Source organism: Diabrotica virgifera, chromosome 4 (assembly GCF_917563875.1).
Source record: "Diabrotica virgifera virgifera chromosome 4, PGI_DIABVI_V3a".
NCBI lineage: Eukaryota > Metazoa > Arthropoda > Insecta > Coleoptera > Chrysomelidae > Diabrotica > Diabrotica virgifera.
This window is the reverse complement of record NC_065446.1, coordinates 74,944,926-74,962,999: the sequence shown is the minus strand read 5'-3', so window position 1 is coordinate 74,962,999 and position 18,074 is coordinate 74,944,926. Positions and strand designations below refer to the sequence as shown.

At 30.5% G+C, this 18,074-nt stretch overlaps 1 protein-coding gene across 1 annotated transcript in view; it reads right to left on the bottom strand.

Annotated features, from left to right (window-relative positions):
* Window positions 1-18,074, bottom strand: part of LOC114335279 (nephrin-like) — an 838,863-nt gene that overhangs the window by 39,343 nt on the left and 781,446 nt on the right. The window contains exon 11 of the mRNA XM_050649180.1: window positions 7,075-7,305. Coding sequence (XP_050505137.1) covers window positions 7,075-7,305 — 231 coding nt within the window. The remainder of the gene's footprint in view (window positions 1-7,074; window positions 7,306-18,074) is intronic.

The following is an 18,074-nucleotide window of genomic DNA, read 5'->3' as shown; positions in this document are numbered from 1 at the left end:
TCAAATATGCCAACGAATGGAAAATAGGTTTAAGAATTTTGATGACCGAGACTTTCGTTCGGGTAGAAGAATTGAATTACATTATAAATAGGTGTTTTTACAATATTTTTATAAATTGCTTCCCCTGTTTCAAATTTCACCGTACGCCCCTGGAGTACACATTTGTTAAAACTCGATGGTAAAGCATTTGTTATTTGCTATTTTGCAGATATATCCGATTTAAAACAAATTGTCGGATTAGATGCAGCCAATGTTATTGGACTTGTCTAATATATCAAATATGTAGAATCAAGACGAACTCGCAGAATTGCAAAATGATGAGTCAGTTAATACTTTTACTAAAAATTTAATATAAAAGGAGCAACGGCATGTCTTTGTGAGGAATCAGAAATCAAATACACAAATTCAACCCAACGTGCAATATAACTATTGCTACCGCTTCTATATTCATATTTAGCGAATTGTGGATTTAGTGCTGTAAATGATTTACAGGTAAAAAAATTAAATCGGCTGGATATAACATAACGTGGAGACTAAGCCTGAAGCTAACCAAATTGGAACCTAATATAAAATCTCTGTGCAGCAAGAATCAAGCGGAAGGTTTTCACTAAATTAAAATAATATATTAATACAGAAAAAATTTTATTAAAATTATTCGGAATTTGCATTTGAAATGTTCATTATACGTTTTGAAAAGTTACTTACTGGGTTTCGTTAACAATTCCTCGCGATTTCTTCCTATAACCTACGATTTAAGTTTCTTAGGTGAACAATTATTATAATATATATAAAACAGCGGTAATACATGCCTTATAGGCCTACGGCTTCTAAATTCTGGATAATATTTCTAACAATTAATAAACATAACAATTATTCAATTTTTTAATATTAAAAATTATGTATGTTCCATAATAATCCGGTCAACTTAGACATCAAAATGCTTGGCAAATAACAAAAATTGCCGGAGAGCCAAATTTTGGTGGAGAGCTAGGGTATAACTTAACAAATAAAGTTTAAAAAGTCCCCATCGATCCCATGTGTGCGTCAAAAGTTATTCGGGGTCAAAAGTCAAAATTTAAGATTTTTTGGATTTTTTTCGAAAACGGTAAGTTTTATCAAAAAAAAAAACCTTAAACCAAAGTTGTAGATCTTAAAATTCTCTACAAAAATAGTCCTTACTATTTTTTTCCTAAGAGTTGCCATTCCTGAGATATCGCGATTCAAAGAGTCACATTATACATGATTTGCACACGTTTTCACACCACCTGTGAGGTAGTGTACTCGGCGCGTTTTTTTTTACCGTGGTTTCCCCTGTAGGCCTACTCCACTAACTGTTTTGACAATTTTAGGATAATTTAAGGAAACAATACCGGTCAAGTTCTAGATATTACCTTATTATTGATATTGATTATTGATATTGCTATTGATTATTAGGTTTACTATTGTTTTGATTTCTTTAGATATTTTAATCAGATTCATATTCTTGAAAGTCTACTTCAACAGTCAAGTCTTCTTCGATTTCATCTTCTTCCTCTTCCTCTTGCTGGATGTTCAAAAATTGTTCAAATGTGACTGAGTCATTGGTCTCTTCATTAAAATCACAGGAGTCTTCCTCTGTTGAACTAAACTGGACATTTGAGCAAGACTGACCTTGGCAGTTGGTACACACTAGAGAACACAGCAACCCGACTTTTTACATCCACATTTGGCACTACAATCCTTTTTGCAATTGCAAAAAATAGTGTTAATTAAGAAGTTTTTCTGGAGCAGGTGGGAGTAAGGTTTTAATCGGTTCCAGAGTATTATCTATTAATTTCCAACCCCAGTCTTCTGGATTCAGTTCATTGCCTAGCCATGTTTGAACTTGATAATATACTCGATACAAATGTTGAAAAGCAGATGCTGATGTTGGAGGAAGACATGATAGTTGTACTTGTTTCATGTTTCGCGTATTTTTTACAAAAGTTAAGTATCGGTATTTATCAAGACAAATAATTTTTTTGGAGCTCCATAAACCGCAAGAAGAAAGCGAATTCCTTCCGTAATTATTGTTTGCGGTGTAGAATCAAGTTCTGTAAAAACTTTACACAGTCAGTCAAATCTTTTTTTTTTCGAATTAAGTACTGACGTTTTGTCCCTTCTGTACATTGCGGACGTAGTGTCGCAGCCGGTTATCGCATGTAAAAATAAAATGTACTTTTGGCATTTGGGATAAGCCGATAAACTATTCGAAGAATATATCTCTGTTCGCTGTTGAGCCCTTCCAGGTTTCAGAAAATAAATAACTTTATTTACTGGAGTCCTTGCAGTAATCAGTACCAACAAATCAACACCTTCACCAACTACAATTGTTGTGTTTGTTGCCTTAAATTCAATTGCTGTCTCAATTATAAGGACATCTGCGTCATTTTTAGCTTGTTTCACTTCAATATTCGCAGCTGTTAATTTGTCAGTTAACATTTCAGCCTCCTTTCAGCTTTCTTCTTGCGGTTTATGGAGCTCCAAAAAAAATTATTTGTCTTGATAAATATCGATACTTAACTTTTGTAAAAAATACGCGAAACAAGAGACAAGTACAACTATCATGTCTTCCTCCAACATCAGCATCTGCTTTTCAACATTTGTATCGAGTATATTATCAAGTTCAAACATGGCTAGACAATGAACTGAATCCAGAAGACTGGGGTTGGAAATTAATAGATAATACTCTGGAACCGATTAAAACCTTACTCCCACCTGCTCCAGAAAAACTCCTGAACACTATTTTTTGCAATTGCAAAAAAGGTTGTAGTGCCAAATGTGGATGTAAAAAAGTCGGGTTGCTGTGTTCTCTAGTGTGTACCAACTGCCAAGGTCAGTCTTGCTCAAATGTCCAGTTTAGTGCAACAGAGAAAGACTCCTGTGATTTTAATGAAGAGACCAATGACTCAGTTACATTTGAACAATTTTTGAACATCCAGCAAGAGGAAGAGGAAGAAGATGAAATCGAAGAAGACTTGACTGTTAAAGCAGACTTTCAAGAATATGAATCTGATTAAAATATCTAAAGAAATCAAAATAGTTAACCTAATAATCAATAGCAATATCAATAATCAATATCAATAATAAGGTAATATCTAGAAAATATAGTAATGAAACACAGACTTACTCACAATCATTTAATTATACTTTGACGACCGGTTTCGATCTCTACAATATACAGATCATCTTCAGGTCGGCGTTACAAGTAGTTAAATGCTACAATAAGAGAAAACTTGTGTTAGACCAGTGTCTGATTGAAGAGATGTTAATAGAAAGCCAAATTTAAAAAAATTTTTATAAAATTTTTTGACATAAAGGTTTGCAACTGTTGACATTTCAGAATATTGGTATATACAAAGTCAAACCTATGAGTAAAAATGCTCATAGTCATGTATGTGCAAATGGGTGCATACAGTTTGAATTTGTTGAAATTAAAATTTTTAACCATTAAAAAACAAAATAAACATAAACTGACTTAAATATGCTTCCAAATTCAAAGTAGTAATAATAAAAGAGATAGTAATATTGTTCTAATCTACTTACATGCCGTTACAAGGATTGCGTTGCAACTTAGTTGTTGTCATATTAGTACGTCCAAATTATGCTAATTGGTTTGTTGGGATAGTGATAGGGTAAACAGACATGTTACGTAGGTTAAGACACAGTAAGATTTCGAATTTGGAATGGATCCTGAAGGAAGATGCGTATGTGAAACGGGTGATGTTTTGTTAGAATGGAGAAAGACAATGCTCCAGGAGTTGCGTATTAATTGTAGCAAAGTATGAAATGTTATTCTAGGCTCTTGTACAAATGTGATGGTCTTAGCTCGTAGATGTTATACGATGCGGGCAGAGGTCAAAGCATAGGAAATGACAAATAGGAAAATGTTGTCATAAATTAATCTAATTTAAGATATGTTGTTCTCAGTAAGTTAACTGAGGGATGTCATAAGTATAATAATATCATAATATTATGAAGTAGTAAGTGCCATACACTGTGAAACTATGAAGTGTATAGAAATTAAAGGAAAGCTAGTTAGTTAAATGAAAAAATATTAATATCAAAACATCGGTTAAGAAACTTTAAATTGAAAAATTGAAAAAGGTAAGAAATTGATAAAATTAAAGATTATTTTGTTTGAGCTATTGTATAATGGGATATGTACAAAGAAAAAGAAAGAAACGAAATATTAATGGAAGGGTGTAGGCACTTACTTGAGAATAGTTTTTAACTAAATAAATAAATTAACACATAACACATAGGGTTTAAAAGCACAAAGACATAACAATTATTGGTAAAAGGTTTTTTTAAGGGAGGTAGCACTACATTTCCCCAATTACTATTTAACTTAGTTTTTACTTCCTAAATTGAAGTCTAGTTTTTGTGTTTTCAAGAGGGAATATTGACAGTGTAGGCAGATGTAGGTTATCTGAAATGTCAAAACACTTCTTCTCAAATGTTGTACAGTAGTTGCCTATTTTAATTAAATCTCTTAGTAACATAAAGTATACAGCATTTTCAAATTTTACAAAAAAGATAGTTGTTAATTTATAGCATTAATAACAAAATCTAAACTATATGTGTAACCACTATTGTGAAAAAACTGTTGTAACAATAATAAAAATACATGATTAATTATTCTACATTAGTATTCAAGTAGAGAAGAATTAAAGTAGAGAAGAAGTGTTGAGTTTAAGTTTAAGTAGGCAGTGCATAATCTAACGTACAAGCATATCACCTGTTGCATAATTGTAGATGAGTAAGATAAATTATGATATGCTTGTACGTTAGATTATGCACTGCCTACTTAAACTTAAACTCAACACTTCTTCTCTACTTTAATTCTTCTCTACTTGAATACTAATGTAGAATAATTAATCATGTATTTTTATTATTGTTACAACAGTTTTTTCACAATAGTGGTTACACATATAGTTTAGATTTTGTTATTAATGCTATAAATTAACAACTATCTTTTTTGTAAAATTTGAAAATGCTGTATACTTTATGTTACTAAGAGATTTAATTAAAATAGGCAACTACTGTACAACATTTGAGAAGAAGTGTTTTGACATTTCAGATAACCTACATCTGCCTACACTGTCAATATTCCCTCTTGAAAACACAAAAACTAGACTTCAATTTAGGAAGTAAAAACTAAGTTAAATAGTAATTGGGGAAATGTAGTGCTACCTCCCTTAAAAAAACCTTTTACCAATAATTGTTATGTCTTTGTGCTTTTAAACCCTATGTGTTATGTGTTAATTTATTTATTTAGTTAAAAACTATTCTCAAGTAAGTGCCTACACCCTTCCATTAATATTTCGTTTCTTTCTTTTTCTTTGTACATATCCCATTATACAATAGCTCAAACAAAATAATCTTTAATTTTATCAATTTCTTACCTTTTTCAATTTTTCAATTTAAAGTTTCTTAACCGATGTTTTGATATTAATATTTTTTCATTTAACTAACTAGCTTTCCTTTAATTTCTATACACTTCATAGTTTCACAGTGTATGGCACTTACTACTTCATAATATTATGATATTATTATACTTATGACATCCCTCAGTTAACTTACTGAGAACAACATATCTTAAATTAGATTAATTTATGACAACATTTTCCTATTTGTCATTTCCTATGCTTTGACCTCTGCCCGCATCGTATAACATCTACGAGCTAAGACCATCACATTTGTACAAGAGCCTAGAATAACATTTCATACTTTGCTACAATTAATACGCAACTCCTGGAGCATTGTCTTTCTCCATTCTAACAAAACATCACCCGTTTCACATACGCATCTTCCTTCAGGATCCATTCCAAATTCGAAATCTTACTGTGTCTTAACCTACGTAACATGTCTGTTTACCCTATCACTATCCCAACAAACCAATTAGCATAATTTGGACGTACTAATATGACAACAACTAAGTTGCAACGCAATCCTTGTAACGGCATGTAAGTAGATTAGAACAATATTACTATCTCTTTTATTATTACTACTTTGAATTTGGAAGCATATTTAAGTCAGTTTATGTTTATTTTGTTTTTTAATGGTTAAAAATTTTAATTTCAACAAATTCAAACTGTATGCACCCATTTGCACATACATGACTATGAGCATTTTTACTCATAGGTTTGACTTTGTATATACCAATATTCTGAAATGTCAACAGTTGCAAACCTTTATGTCAAAAAATTTTATAAAAATTTTTTTAAATTTGGCTTTCTATTAACATCTCTTCAATCAGACACTGGTCTAACACAAGTTTTCTCTTATTGTAGCATTTAACTACTTGTAACGCCGACCTGAAGATGATCTGTATATTGTAGAGATCGAAACCGGTCGTCAAAGTATAATTAAATGATTGTGAGTAAGTCTGTGTTTCATTACTATATTTAATATGGACTCACATATGCAACCCATTCAATATTTTAATATCTAGAACTTGACCAGTATTGTTTCCTTAAATTATCCTAAAATTGTCAAAACAGTTAGTGGAGTAGGCCTACAGGGGAAACCACGGTAAAAAAAACGCGCCGAGTACACTACCTCACAGGTGGTGTGCAAACGTGTGCATATCATGTATAATGTGACTCTTTGAATCGCGATATCTCAGGAATGGCAACGCTTACGAAAAAAATAGTAAGGACTATTTTTGTAGAGAATTTTAAGATCTACAATTTTGGTTTAAGGTTTTTTTTTGATAAAACTTACCGTTTTCGAAAAAAATCCAAAAAATTTCAAATTTTGACCTTTGACCCCGAATAACTTTTGAAGCACACGTGGGATCGATGGGGACTTTTTAAACTTTATTTGTTATGGTATACCCTAGCTCTCCACCAAAATTTGGCTCTCCGGCAATTTTTGTTATTTGAAATGTCTATATAGACCGGGTTATAAGGGGCATGACAATTTTAGAAAGGCTAAGGTGGGGCATTGTATAAAAAAGGTTGGGAAACACTGCCCTAGTCTAATCTAATGTAACTAAAAAATAAAAATGAAAAATAAAACCGTTTTAAAAAATGACAATAGCATACTCACCGCCTTTGTCACTCAGCGTTGGAAGGCTGCCCGATCCCCTGTGTTCCAGATTACTCCTGCTGACCACCGTGGCGCTATTTTTATGCCCTTTTAACCGGATCTCGTTGTGATGAGAGCACTGCATACGCAACACCATTATGACTACCAAAGCAACAATCAACAGAGCAGAAACGACACCAATCAGTATGCTCATCATAGGCGTAAAGTGGAAACTGCCAGAACGGCTGCTTTCTGCGTTGTTAAATGAAAAATAATAAAAAAGTTATTGAGTGTTTTTATAGTAATTACTTCTCACTAATGAATGCAATATATACTTTTTTAAAATGCATTTAAATTGTTTTAAAAAATGAAATAAAATCTAAAAAAACATCTTGTTAGAGATAATTGGAATATTTTGAAACAAATAAATTGCAAGTACTTTTTAAAATGGTTAATTACAAAATAATTTTAGTGAAATATAAAATGTTGGATATTTTGCGTATACGATAGTTTTTAATAAATACCGTTAAATAATATAAATTACACTTTTATAAAAAAGAACTTTTTTATAATAAAACGTTTTTATTATTTATAGGAGAGATTATAAAATAATTTTACGATATAAAATGCTTAAAATTCCAAAAATTACACTATAATAAAAAAGTACTTTTTATAATAACACGGTTTTGTTATATATAGGACACAACATGTTTCGAAAGAATAAAATATGAATTTTTAGTAGGTGTATTAACTGTTAAAATTATAATTCCAAAAATTACACTAATATAAAAAAGTACTTTTTATAATACCACGGTTGTTTAAAATGGTATAGATATATAATATTTATATATTAGTATATTATTCAATGAGCATGTAATGATGTGAGTCCATTACATGCGAGTATAATACTATACTTTTTCTACGACCTTTTTTTATTTTAATTGGTAAAAAATATAATTATCAACTACTCGAGATTTAAATTATAATAATTTACAAAAATACCTAAATGCTGTTTACCCCTAGTACGTGAATAAATAATTGGTTGCCTACTATTACCAAATTCTTATTTATTGTAAAAATACAACAAGAAATAGTCAATCCAAGTTCTATTCGTTTCCGAAAAATTATAAGCATAAATTTTTACCTACTGTCAGTGATTCTAATAAATAGGAAATAGCTATTGTCGGTGGACGTATTTTATAGTTATATATAATGTATATTTACATTTACCTATATAGTATAATATAATAGAACTATATATAATATGTTATCTAACATATTTAACACAATATAGCTTGAAAAATAAACACAATATTAGTTATAAATTCGAATTAACACAAACAAAATGCGCTAATGTCACTGTCACTGAAATAAATGATAAACGTCAAAATTTTTAGTAAACAAGATATAAATGTAAAAAATATACTGACATTGTTACAGTTAAAACTCCTTTAACAATTTTTCGAAGTTAATTATTGATATAAATTACAATAATTATTGTATTAAATAAAGAAGTTTAAGTAATTTTATTTGCAGTTTACATACGATTAATATTAAAAGTGACATGTGCCACTTGAATCTAACTTCAGCCCGTGAGTAATGACCCGTGAGTAACTTCAGTCCGTGAGTAATGAACTATTACTCACGGGTACAGTAATGGGTGCTATTATCTATTAAAAAATAGCGAATAATGAGCATGTTATTAAGCGGTCGTAGAAAAAATAATTAACTTATAAAATAGGAATTTTAAGTATATCAACTTTGATTTATTTATTAAAAAAATTATATACTAGGGAACTCTCGGTCTGCAGTCTAATGCCACTGACCCACCATCAATTTGTAGATATCGATTTATTAACGTACGTTAAAATATCATTGCAATAGCCACATTTTTAAAATGGGCGGAGGTAAATTCCTCACCAACCAGTAAAAACATATAATCCGACAGGTATTTTCCTCACCAAATTTAAAGGTTCCTATTAATCCGGTAGGTATTTTCCTCACCAACTCACTCAGGTAATAAAATAAAAATATAGGTTTAATTTAAGAATGTGTATTATGAAAGCATCCGAAATCCGAATACAAGACATTAATTTCCTTACATTATAATAATAGTTTATAATATAGAGAATATGCAAGACGTATAAATTATTATTTAATATTTACTATAATAAGACAGACACTTTACAAAATCCATTCTAGTCATTTGATTAGACTGATATCTTAATAATAAATTTACTATATTTTTCAATTTCAGTTTAACTTGTTTATCTTTGATAGGTTTTGCAATATGCAAACTTTAAATTTTAACATACGTATCTACCTGAAATTCTTTAATTTTTTCAAAGAAAATATATATGGATCGATGCGTATTACAAAACGATAAATTAAAATTCGAATGAAAAGATTCGCAAGCATTCGTAATACGAATAACAAAAGAATTTGCCTCTGTCCACAAATATGGGGAGAATATGGCATTTTCGTCTATATAAGTTTAAACTAAATAATCAACATATCTGTCTTAAATTTCATTTGGGGGCGTTCAAGTATTACGTAACGCAGTTTTTGACTCCCCCTCCCCCCCCCCCATGTAACGCGCCGTAACGTTATGCAAGACCCCCCTCCCCCCAAGATGCGTTACGTAATACTTGAACGCTCCCTTTCCTAGTTTGCATGACATTAAATCAAACACAAAACATTCTGATACGTCTTCTGGTTTTATATGTAAGGCCAAAAGTATGTTTGAGCCACTTGCCTCTTTCAGAATCATTTTTATATTCTGATATTAAATCAAGAGACCAAGACATTTCTATACCAAGCTTAGTGTAGGTGAAATTTACAACCATGTATTTCAGTGTTCGGACACATTTCAATAATTGCACTCCTTTTCTAAATCTTCAAAAATTTTACTAGCATTAAACTCAATTTTGAGAGCTTTAAAAATTTCTGATTTTAACACATAAAAAATATTGTTGTAAATTTCTGTTTTTTTGGTTGGTAGTAAACAGTATAATAAAGAAATATAATGCCCATTAATTAGCCCATGAATAATGAATAATTGCAATGTGCCATCCATATAATAAAATTCAATGTGGCTAAAAGTCTTATATTTGTTTCACAACTAAATACAATTATCCTACTTTTGACACAGTTTATAAAGAGAAAATTTTCTCTCTTGATTGTTTTTTGAGCACACCCCGTCACAAATTCTTGAACCTCATCAATATTGGAAGGGAGTCGACCAGGCATCATTTTTCGTCGATAATTATATATTTTTTCTTATGTAACTGACAACAATCGTAGTAATTGTTTCAGACAAATTAGCTGCAAGTGCTTGGCATATAATTTTTGCTGGTTTTTCAATTATCTTGGGCTTTACGTTTACAATAGTTATAAACAATTTTTCGATATAACTTCTGACAATTTGGTTCATGATTATGTTGTCGGCTACTTCTAGATATTGTAAAAGTTGCACCAATAGTAAAAAATTTCGCACTACAAGTTGTTTTATCCTCCAGAATATTTCTTCACTTTTTAAAACTTTCACTTTATAAAAAATAACATTTTCAAATACCAATACCGCGTAAGGTTTACCGCTTTCACTTTCTATTAAACATTCCATTTTTGTCAAAATTCCAATTGTCACTAAAAATAAAATACTATAATTAATTAATTAATTATTATAATTATAGGTACCTACTGTAATTTAATAGTAGATAAATAATTCAATTGAATGCCTTTTAGTAAAATCTACCTGAAATAACCATTTTGGTCTTGGTGAGGAAAATACCTGTGGGATTATGACAGACCCTTATAAAGGCAGGCAAAAGATTATTTTGGTGAGGAAATTACACCCGCCGTTTAAAATAGTTTGAAATAAAAAAAAATCGATTTATCCATTCAGGGTGATTGATTAGTGGGGAAAAGCTCCGTAGATCCGTTATAGTAATAGATAACAATAAAAGTTAATAACAAAAATTGTAGCCAACTGTGATTACAGATTGATAATCAGTAATCGTAAATTGTCAGTTTTAGACAATTCAGTTTACCTAAAATTTGGAAAGATTTAGACCCGTAATTAATAATTTGCTCTGAAAAATGAAAATATCTCAAAAACTAAAAAATTTAGACATGGGGAATGTTCGGGAAAGTACGGTAATAGTACTTTTCGATAGTGATATAAAATACAGGGTGTTTCATTTAAAGTTACTAAGAGAAAAATGTACTTGCGTTTTGACTCACGCTGTCTTCAATATAAAGAAAATCAGGAATATCAATCATTTATAAAAATTTTGACAATAAGTAAAAAAATATGGCATCAATAAACCACTGCCGTTGTGCTTATTTTTATTTATACAGGGAGTTGAACTTGTTATGATTTTCATATAAAATTTGTTATAACTTTGTAAATACCCTGTATAACATACCAAACCTTTATATTTTTGTAATGGACAAGTTAAGAAGATTTCGAATATAAAATAAAATATAGGGTGTTCTATTTAAAAAAACACAAGTTTGATCTGCCACTATGTTATCGAATACCCTGCAAAATTGTAACTAATTTTGTAATGTGAAAGTTGGCTACAACTTTTGTTATTAACTTTTATTATCGCTATCCATTACTATAACGGATCTACGGAGCTTTACCCTACTAATCAATCACCCTGTATAATAGCAGTTAACTATTGCATTGTTAGCTAGTTCAAAGCTGTTCTGAAAATTTCAGGTACCTACGTAGCCTAGAACTATTTTTAAAACGGATTACAAAATTTGCGGAGTCCATGACACTGTGACACCGACCAAGCCAAGTTTATAAAAACGTTTTAAAAAGAGGGATCATGTATAATTTATTATAAATTTGACACTACGTAAGTTTTGAAATATTGAATAACAATACCAATATTCAATATTGAAATTTCACTGTAAAACTGAACAGAGAGTCGCAATTAAATATTATGTTTACATGGGATTAAACCACAGTTAATTGCAATGAAAACTACATTTTTATACTGTTTGACGTTTCGACTTCCTCTCCGGAAATCTTCTTCAAAAAAAGATCTATTCTGACCAAAACAAAAGCTTACACATGTCCAAACAAAATGCCAAAATGCTAAAAACTTATCAGCATCCAACTGCTGCACTTTTGCTACCCATAATCCGAGAGGTATAGGAAACAAATCGCATTTCAGCGATCTAGAAAATGGTAATTTCCAAAAAAGGCAACCTCACACTGTAAAAATTGGAGAGGAATAGCCTTGCTTACCGCCATAAATAAAATTTTCACGACCATCCTACTGAGAAGATTAACAAAAAAGGTTAAATAAAGAATGTTTTAGACCAGAATCCTTCTGCATAGACCACATTAATACTGTAAGAGTAATATTGGTAAAAAAACAATCGGTTCAATGGAACATACCCCTATAGTTGGTTTGTGTTGATTTCAAGCTTATCTAATGCGGCTTTATGAAAAATTTTAAAGGTAACAAACATCCCTTAAAAAATAATTTTTATTATAAAGTCACTATATACTGAGGCTAAACGCAGCGTTCCAAGAGAGTATCTTGGAACAACAATAACTGAAGACAATAACGGATCACAAGAAATAAACAACAGGATGCAGGCTGGCAACAGATGTCTTTTTGCCCTCCAAAACCTTATAAAATCAAAACAACTAACAAGACGTACGAAGATACAAGTCTATAAAACAATCATACGACCCGTTGTGATGTATGGAAGCTAAACGTGGACGATAACAAAAGCAAACGAAGACAGACTACTTGTTTGGGAAAGAAGAATCCTAAGGAAGATCTTTGGTCCTTTGCTGGATGAAGCATCAGGACAATATATATATATATATATATATATATATATATATATATATATATATATATATATATATATATATATATATATATTCAAAGTGATTATTTCGACCAAAAGCAATAAATAAATCTGTAGGAAATATCAGGTATGTGGTCTATAATAAAAAATCTTTATTTTTTTTTAAAAACTCAATATTTCGCACATTTTTTTGATGGCTTCTTCAGGAGTGTACTGTAACAACAATTTTAACAACTTACAAAGACGTACAAACTAGATTTTAAAATACTTACAGAAAGTTAAGAGATTTCACAAATAAATAACATTGACATTAAAATAAAAATTGTTACTGTCATATATTAAAATGCATCTTAAAATTAATATAAGGGAAGGTCTGAAGCACGTTCGTTACAGTAATAAGACAAAACACATAAAATGACTCAAACGCAAAAAATAACAACAAAAGAACAATTAGAGGAATACTATTACTTTAATTATTAAGGTTAGTTGTTTATTAAGGCGAGTGTTAACTTAATGATTATTGTAAATTTTATTCAATATATTACAATATATGTTACTTAACTGTCCAGTGTCTGTTTTGTAATTTAAAGTTTTTTTATTTTTGTTAATGTGATACATCTCCAGAAATAATCTACTTTTATAGTTATCAGACTGTGCCAAAATACGAGTATTATTATAGTCTAGCATATGACCGGTGTTTTCATAATGCTCAACTACTGCACACGTATTTTTTCTTAAGCGGCAATCACTTTTATGTTGTGTGATTCTTTGCTTTAACCATTGTGATGTTTGGCCAATGTAACTATTCTGACATCCTAGACATGGTATTTCATAAACAACATTACTTCTATACAAGGTTGGTACTGGGTCTTTAATTTTTGAGAATAATTGTTTGCTGTTCATAGTATTGTATTTGGCTATATTAATATTGGGAACATCTTTAAATATGGATATGACTGAATGTGTTAGACCATTAATAAAGGGGAGTTTTTTGTATATAATTGACTTATTGTTGGAATCATGGACGGGACCATCATAGATGGTCTATGATGTATATAGTCAAAAAAATCTAGACATATTATACAAAATCTTCCGCAACAATGGATATCCTAAACATATTTTAAAAAAACTTATTTACAGCAGTAATTTCTATGATGGTCCCGTCCATGATTCCAACAATAAGTCAATTATATACAAAAAACTCCCCTTTATTAATGGTCTAACACATTCAGTCATATCCATATTTAAAGATGTTCCCAATATTAATATAGCCAAATACAATACTATGAACAGCAAACAATTATTCTCAAAAATTAAAGACCCAGTACCAACCTTGTATAGAAGTAATGTTGTTTATGAAATACCATGTCTAGGATGTCAGAATAGTTACATTGGCCAAACATCACAATGGTTAAAGCAAAGAATCACACAACATAAAAGTGATTGCCGCTTAAGAAAAAATACGTGTGCAGTAGTTGAGCATTATGAAAACACCGGTCATCTAGACTATAATAATACTCGTATTTTGGCACAGTCTGATAACTATAAAAGTAGATTATTTCTGGAGATGTATCACATTAACAAAAAAAAAAAACTTTAAATTACAAAACAGACACTGGACAGTTAAGTAACATATATTGTAATATATTGAATAAAATTTACAATAATCATTAAGTTAACACTCGCCTTAATAAACAATTAACCTTAATAATTAAAGTAATAGTATTCCTCTAATTGTTCTTTTGTTGTTATTTTTTGCGTTTGAGTCATTTTATGTGTATTGTCTTATTACTGTAACGAACGTGCTTCAGACCTTCCCTTATATTAATTTTAAGATGCATTTTAATATATGACAGTAACAATTTTTATTTTAATGTCAATGTTATTTATTTGTGAAATCTTTTAACTTTCTGTAAGTATTTTAAAATCTAGTTTGTACGTCTTTGTAAGTTGTTAAAATTGTTGTTACAGTATACTCCTGAAGAAGCCATCAAAAAAATGGGCAAAATATTGAGTTTTTAGAAAAAATAAAGATTTTTTATTATAGACCACATACCTGATATTTCCTACAGATTTATATATATATATATATATATATATATATATACATATATAGGATAAGAACTAACAAAGAGCTCGAAGAACTTTACCCAGACGCCAACATCATAAAAGAAATAAAGTCCAGAAGACTCCAATGGGCGGGACACCTCAGAAGACATTTTGACCAAAGAACAGTAAGACTGGTGTGGGAGGAAGTCCAAAACTGAAAGGAGACCACGCGGATGCCCACGACTCCGGTGGCGAGATAATATAGTAGGAGACCTAAGCGCGATGGGCGTGGAGAATTGGATGGAGGTTGGTCAAGACAGAAAATAGTGGAGGCATGTTGTCGACTCAGCCTAAAACCCACGAAGGGTTGTAACGCCACGGAGTGAGTAAGTAAGTAAATACAGCGTGACACACAACGAGATCAACAGTGACGAATTTAACGAACTTACTGGAGTCAGACAGGGATGAGTGCTTTCTCCGTTTCTTTTTAACATAGCTGTAGACTATGTACTCTCCGAACTAGAGTTCGAGAAAAGAGGGATACAATAGACGTTAACCACAGGCCTAAGCGATCCAAAATGTCAAATAGAAGGTCATTGTGTCTATGGGACAATGGTTCCAATATGTGGCTGAGCAATTCACTCATCCGGAAGAAAAGTGACAAAACTCAAAAAATGCACGAATCGAGTTATCTTGTTAAATTGACTCAAAATATCCTATACTTTTACCAGGAAAAATGTCACACAGATATCTACTACCAATTTAGAAAGATGACGGTAGTGTCATTATTCCTTTGGTGGTAAAATGAATACTTTTATTCCGGAAGAATGACACTTTTCAGTTGGGCTCTGACGTTCGAAGTGAACGTATCGATTTCTATCAAGAAAACCGTTGTATTTTGAGAAGTGTCCCAGTATTTTTCGGCGTTTCGACGGAGAACTGAGATATTTAGATTTGTGTCGTTTTTCTTGAAGAGGGAGTAGGTTTCTTATTACATTTTTATTAAAATATAGTCATATTTTGAGTTATGTAATTATTCATGAAGTATTTGATAAAATAAATTTTACGATTTTGTTTTTTTTTCACATGTGACATTGTTTTTGAAAAAATAGATTTACTATTTATCGTCACTGTTGAAATATTTAGAGAAATTACTTTTTCTCGTATATTTATCTACTTTTTTTTTAAATAAATGAACATTTATTTTAATAATTACTGATGGGCAGAATCAAATAACTACTTATAAGTTGATTTAAAAAATAAAAAAGACTCTTAGATTTACTGAAATATGTTTACAGAATTGGTCGTTTTGATGATCTTGAGTTCTTGAGAATAAGCATGATTTCTTTTTTGAATAAAATTTTTTAAAAATAAATAATAATACTAGTATCAGTTCTGCAGTCGTGAACGTTTATAATCTAACTATCTGCAACATTCAAACTAAAAATGTTCAATGTTACATGTCACATGAAGGAGAGGCTCTAAGAGGATTAAATGAAATAGGTTCATGTATACTAAAATACCTCAATAGTTTAGAAAAAGAGAAAAATAGGAATATTATATTTTTTCTGATAACTGTGCAGGCCAACAGAAAAACCGTTTTATGATAGCTGCATTCGTATACGCCATTTTGAATATCAATGAGCTGCAGAGCATAGCACATATGTAAGTTTTTGATTACAGGACACAGTCAGAATGAGGGAGATAGTGCTCATTCAGATATTGAACGTCAAATTAAAAGATCAAAAGGTCAGGACCTGTATGTATATATCCCTGATCAGTATGTGACGCTTGTACGTAGTGCTAAATAATCTGGAGAACCATACAAAGTTGATGAAATTTGTTATCAAAACATCTATGATCTGAAGCAATTAGCAGCTGATATGAGTTTAATCTCTTTTTCCAAGAATACTAATGGCGAACCCGTAAAAATTTCTGATATAAAAGTTATAAAAATCACAAAAGAATTCCCTGGAAGAGTGTTTCATAAAACCTCTTACCAGCAAGAACATTTTGATAGTGTGTTGCTATTGAATCAAAGAAAAAAAATATCAAACCAAAATTGAAAAAGGTTTACAAAAATAAAGTAGGGATATCAGAAAAAATGAAGAAAGGACTGATGTCATTATTTAAAAAAAATTGTATCCCCAAGTCCTATTTGCCAGTCCTATTTATGAGTCTTTGTAGATTACTATTTATGTACCTGTTATATTCAAGTATTTTCGTTTTATCAAGTGATAGACATAAAATGTTTATTTTCGTTTATATATGTTTAATAATATTTTTTTATACTTGTAAAATTTTATTTCTCAAGTTAATACTTTCATTAATTTTTAAAAAAGTGACCAACATTTTAAAAGAAAAGTGACATAAGTCAAAATTTTTAATCTTTTTTCTTAGTTAAATCAGATATCATATTTTTTTGGTTTTGCTTCTTACACAATTAGAAACATTCACTTATCCATATTCTTCATTTTTGATTTGAAAATTTTAGCAATTACCGTTTAAAACTGACAGTTAAATTAAGATCTAAAAAATCTATTTTTGTCTCTCCTGAAAAATGATGTTTTTTGACTTGTGACACTATTCTTCCGGATGAGCGAATTGGGAACACTTTTAACTAAATAAGTTAAGTAATAAGTTTAAATAAAAAAAAATAAGTTTAAGTAAAATAAGTTTGAAAATTAATTTAATAAAACCAAATACATGAGAATAAATGCAAGAAGCAACATACAATTTAACATTAACAAGATGCAGATTGAAAATGAGGAAAATTTTACGCATCTCTTATGTGTCAGAACAGAAAGCGGAGGTACAGAAGAAGATAATCATATGAGGATACGAAGAGCTCAACAAGCATTCAGCATGCTTAACCTTGTTTGGAGGTCTGGCCACTATACTACAAAGACAAAGATCCGGATATTCCAGTAAAATGTCATGTCTGTTCTACTCTACGGATATGAAACCTGGAAAGTGACAAAAACTTCTTCTTCTTTTCGGAGCACTATAACCCGAGGTGGGTCTTGGCTGACTGAACATCTCGCATCCATCTCGAACGGTGGAAAGAGAGTAGAAAATGAAATAAAGTCCAGAAAATGGAATTGGATCGGTCACAAATTCCGAAAAAATAT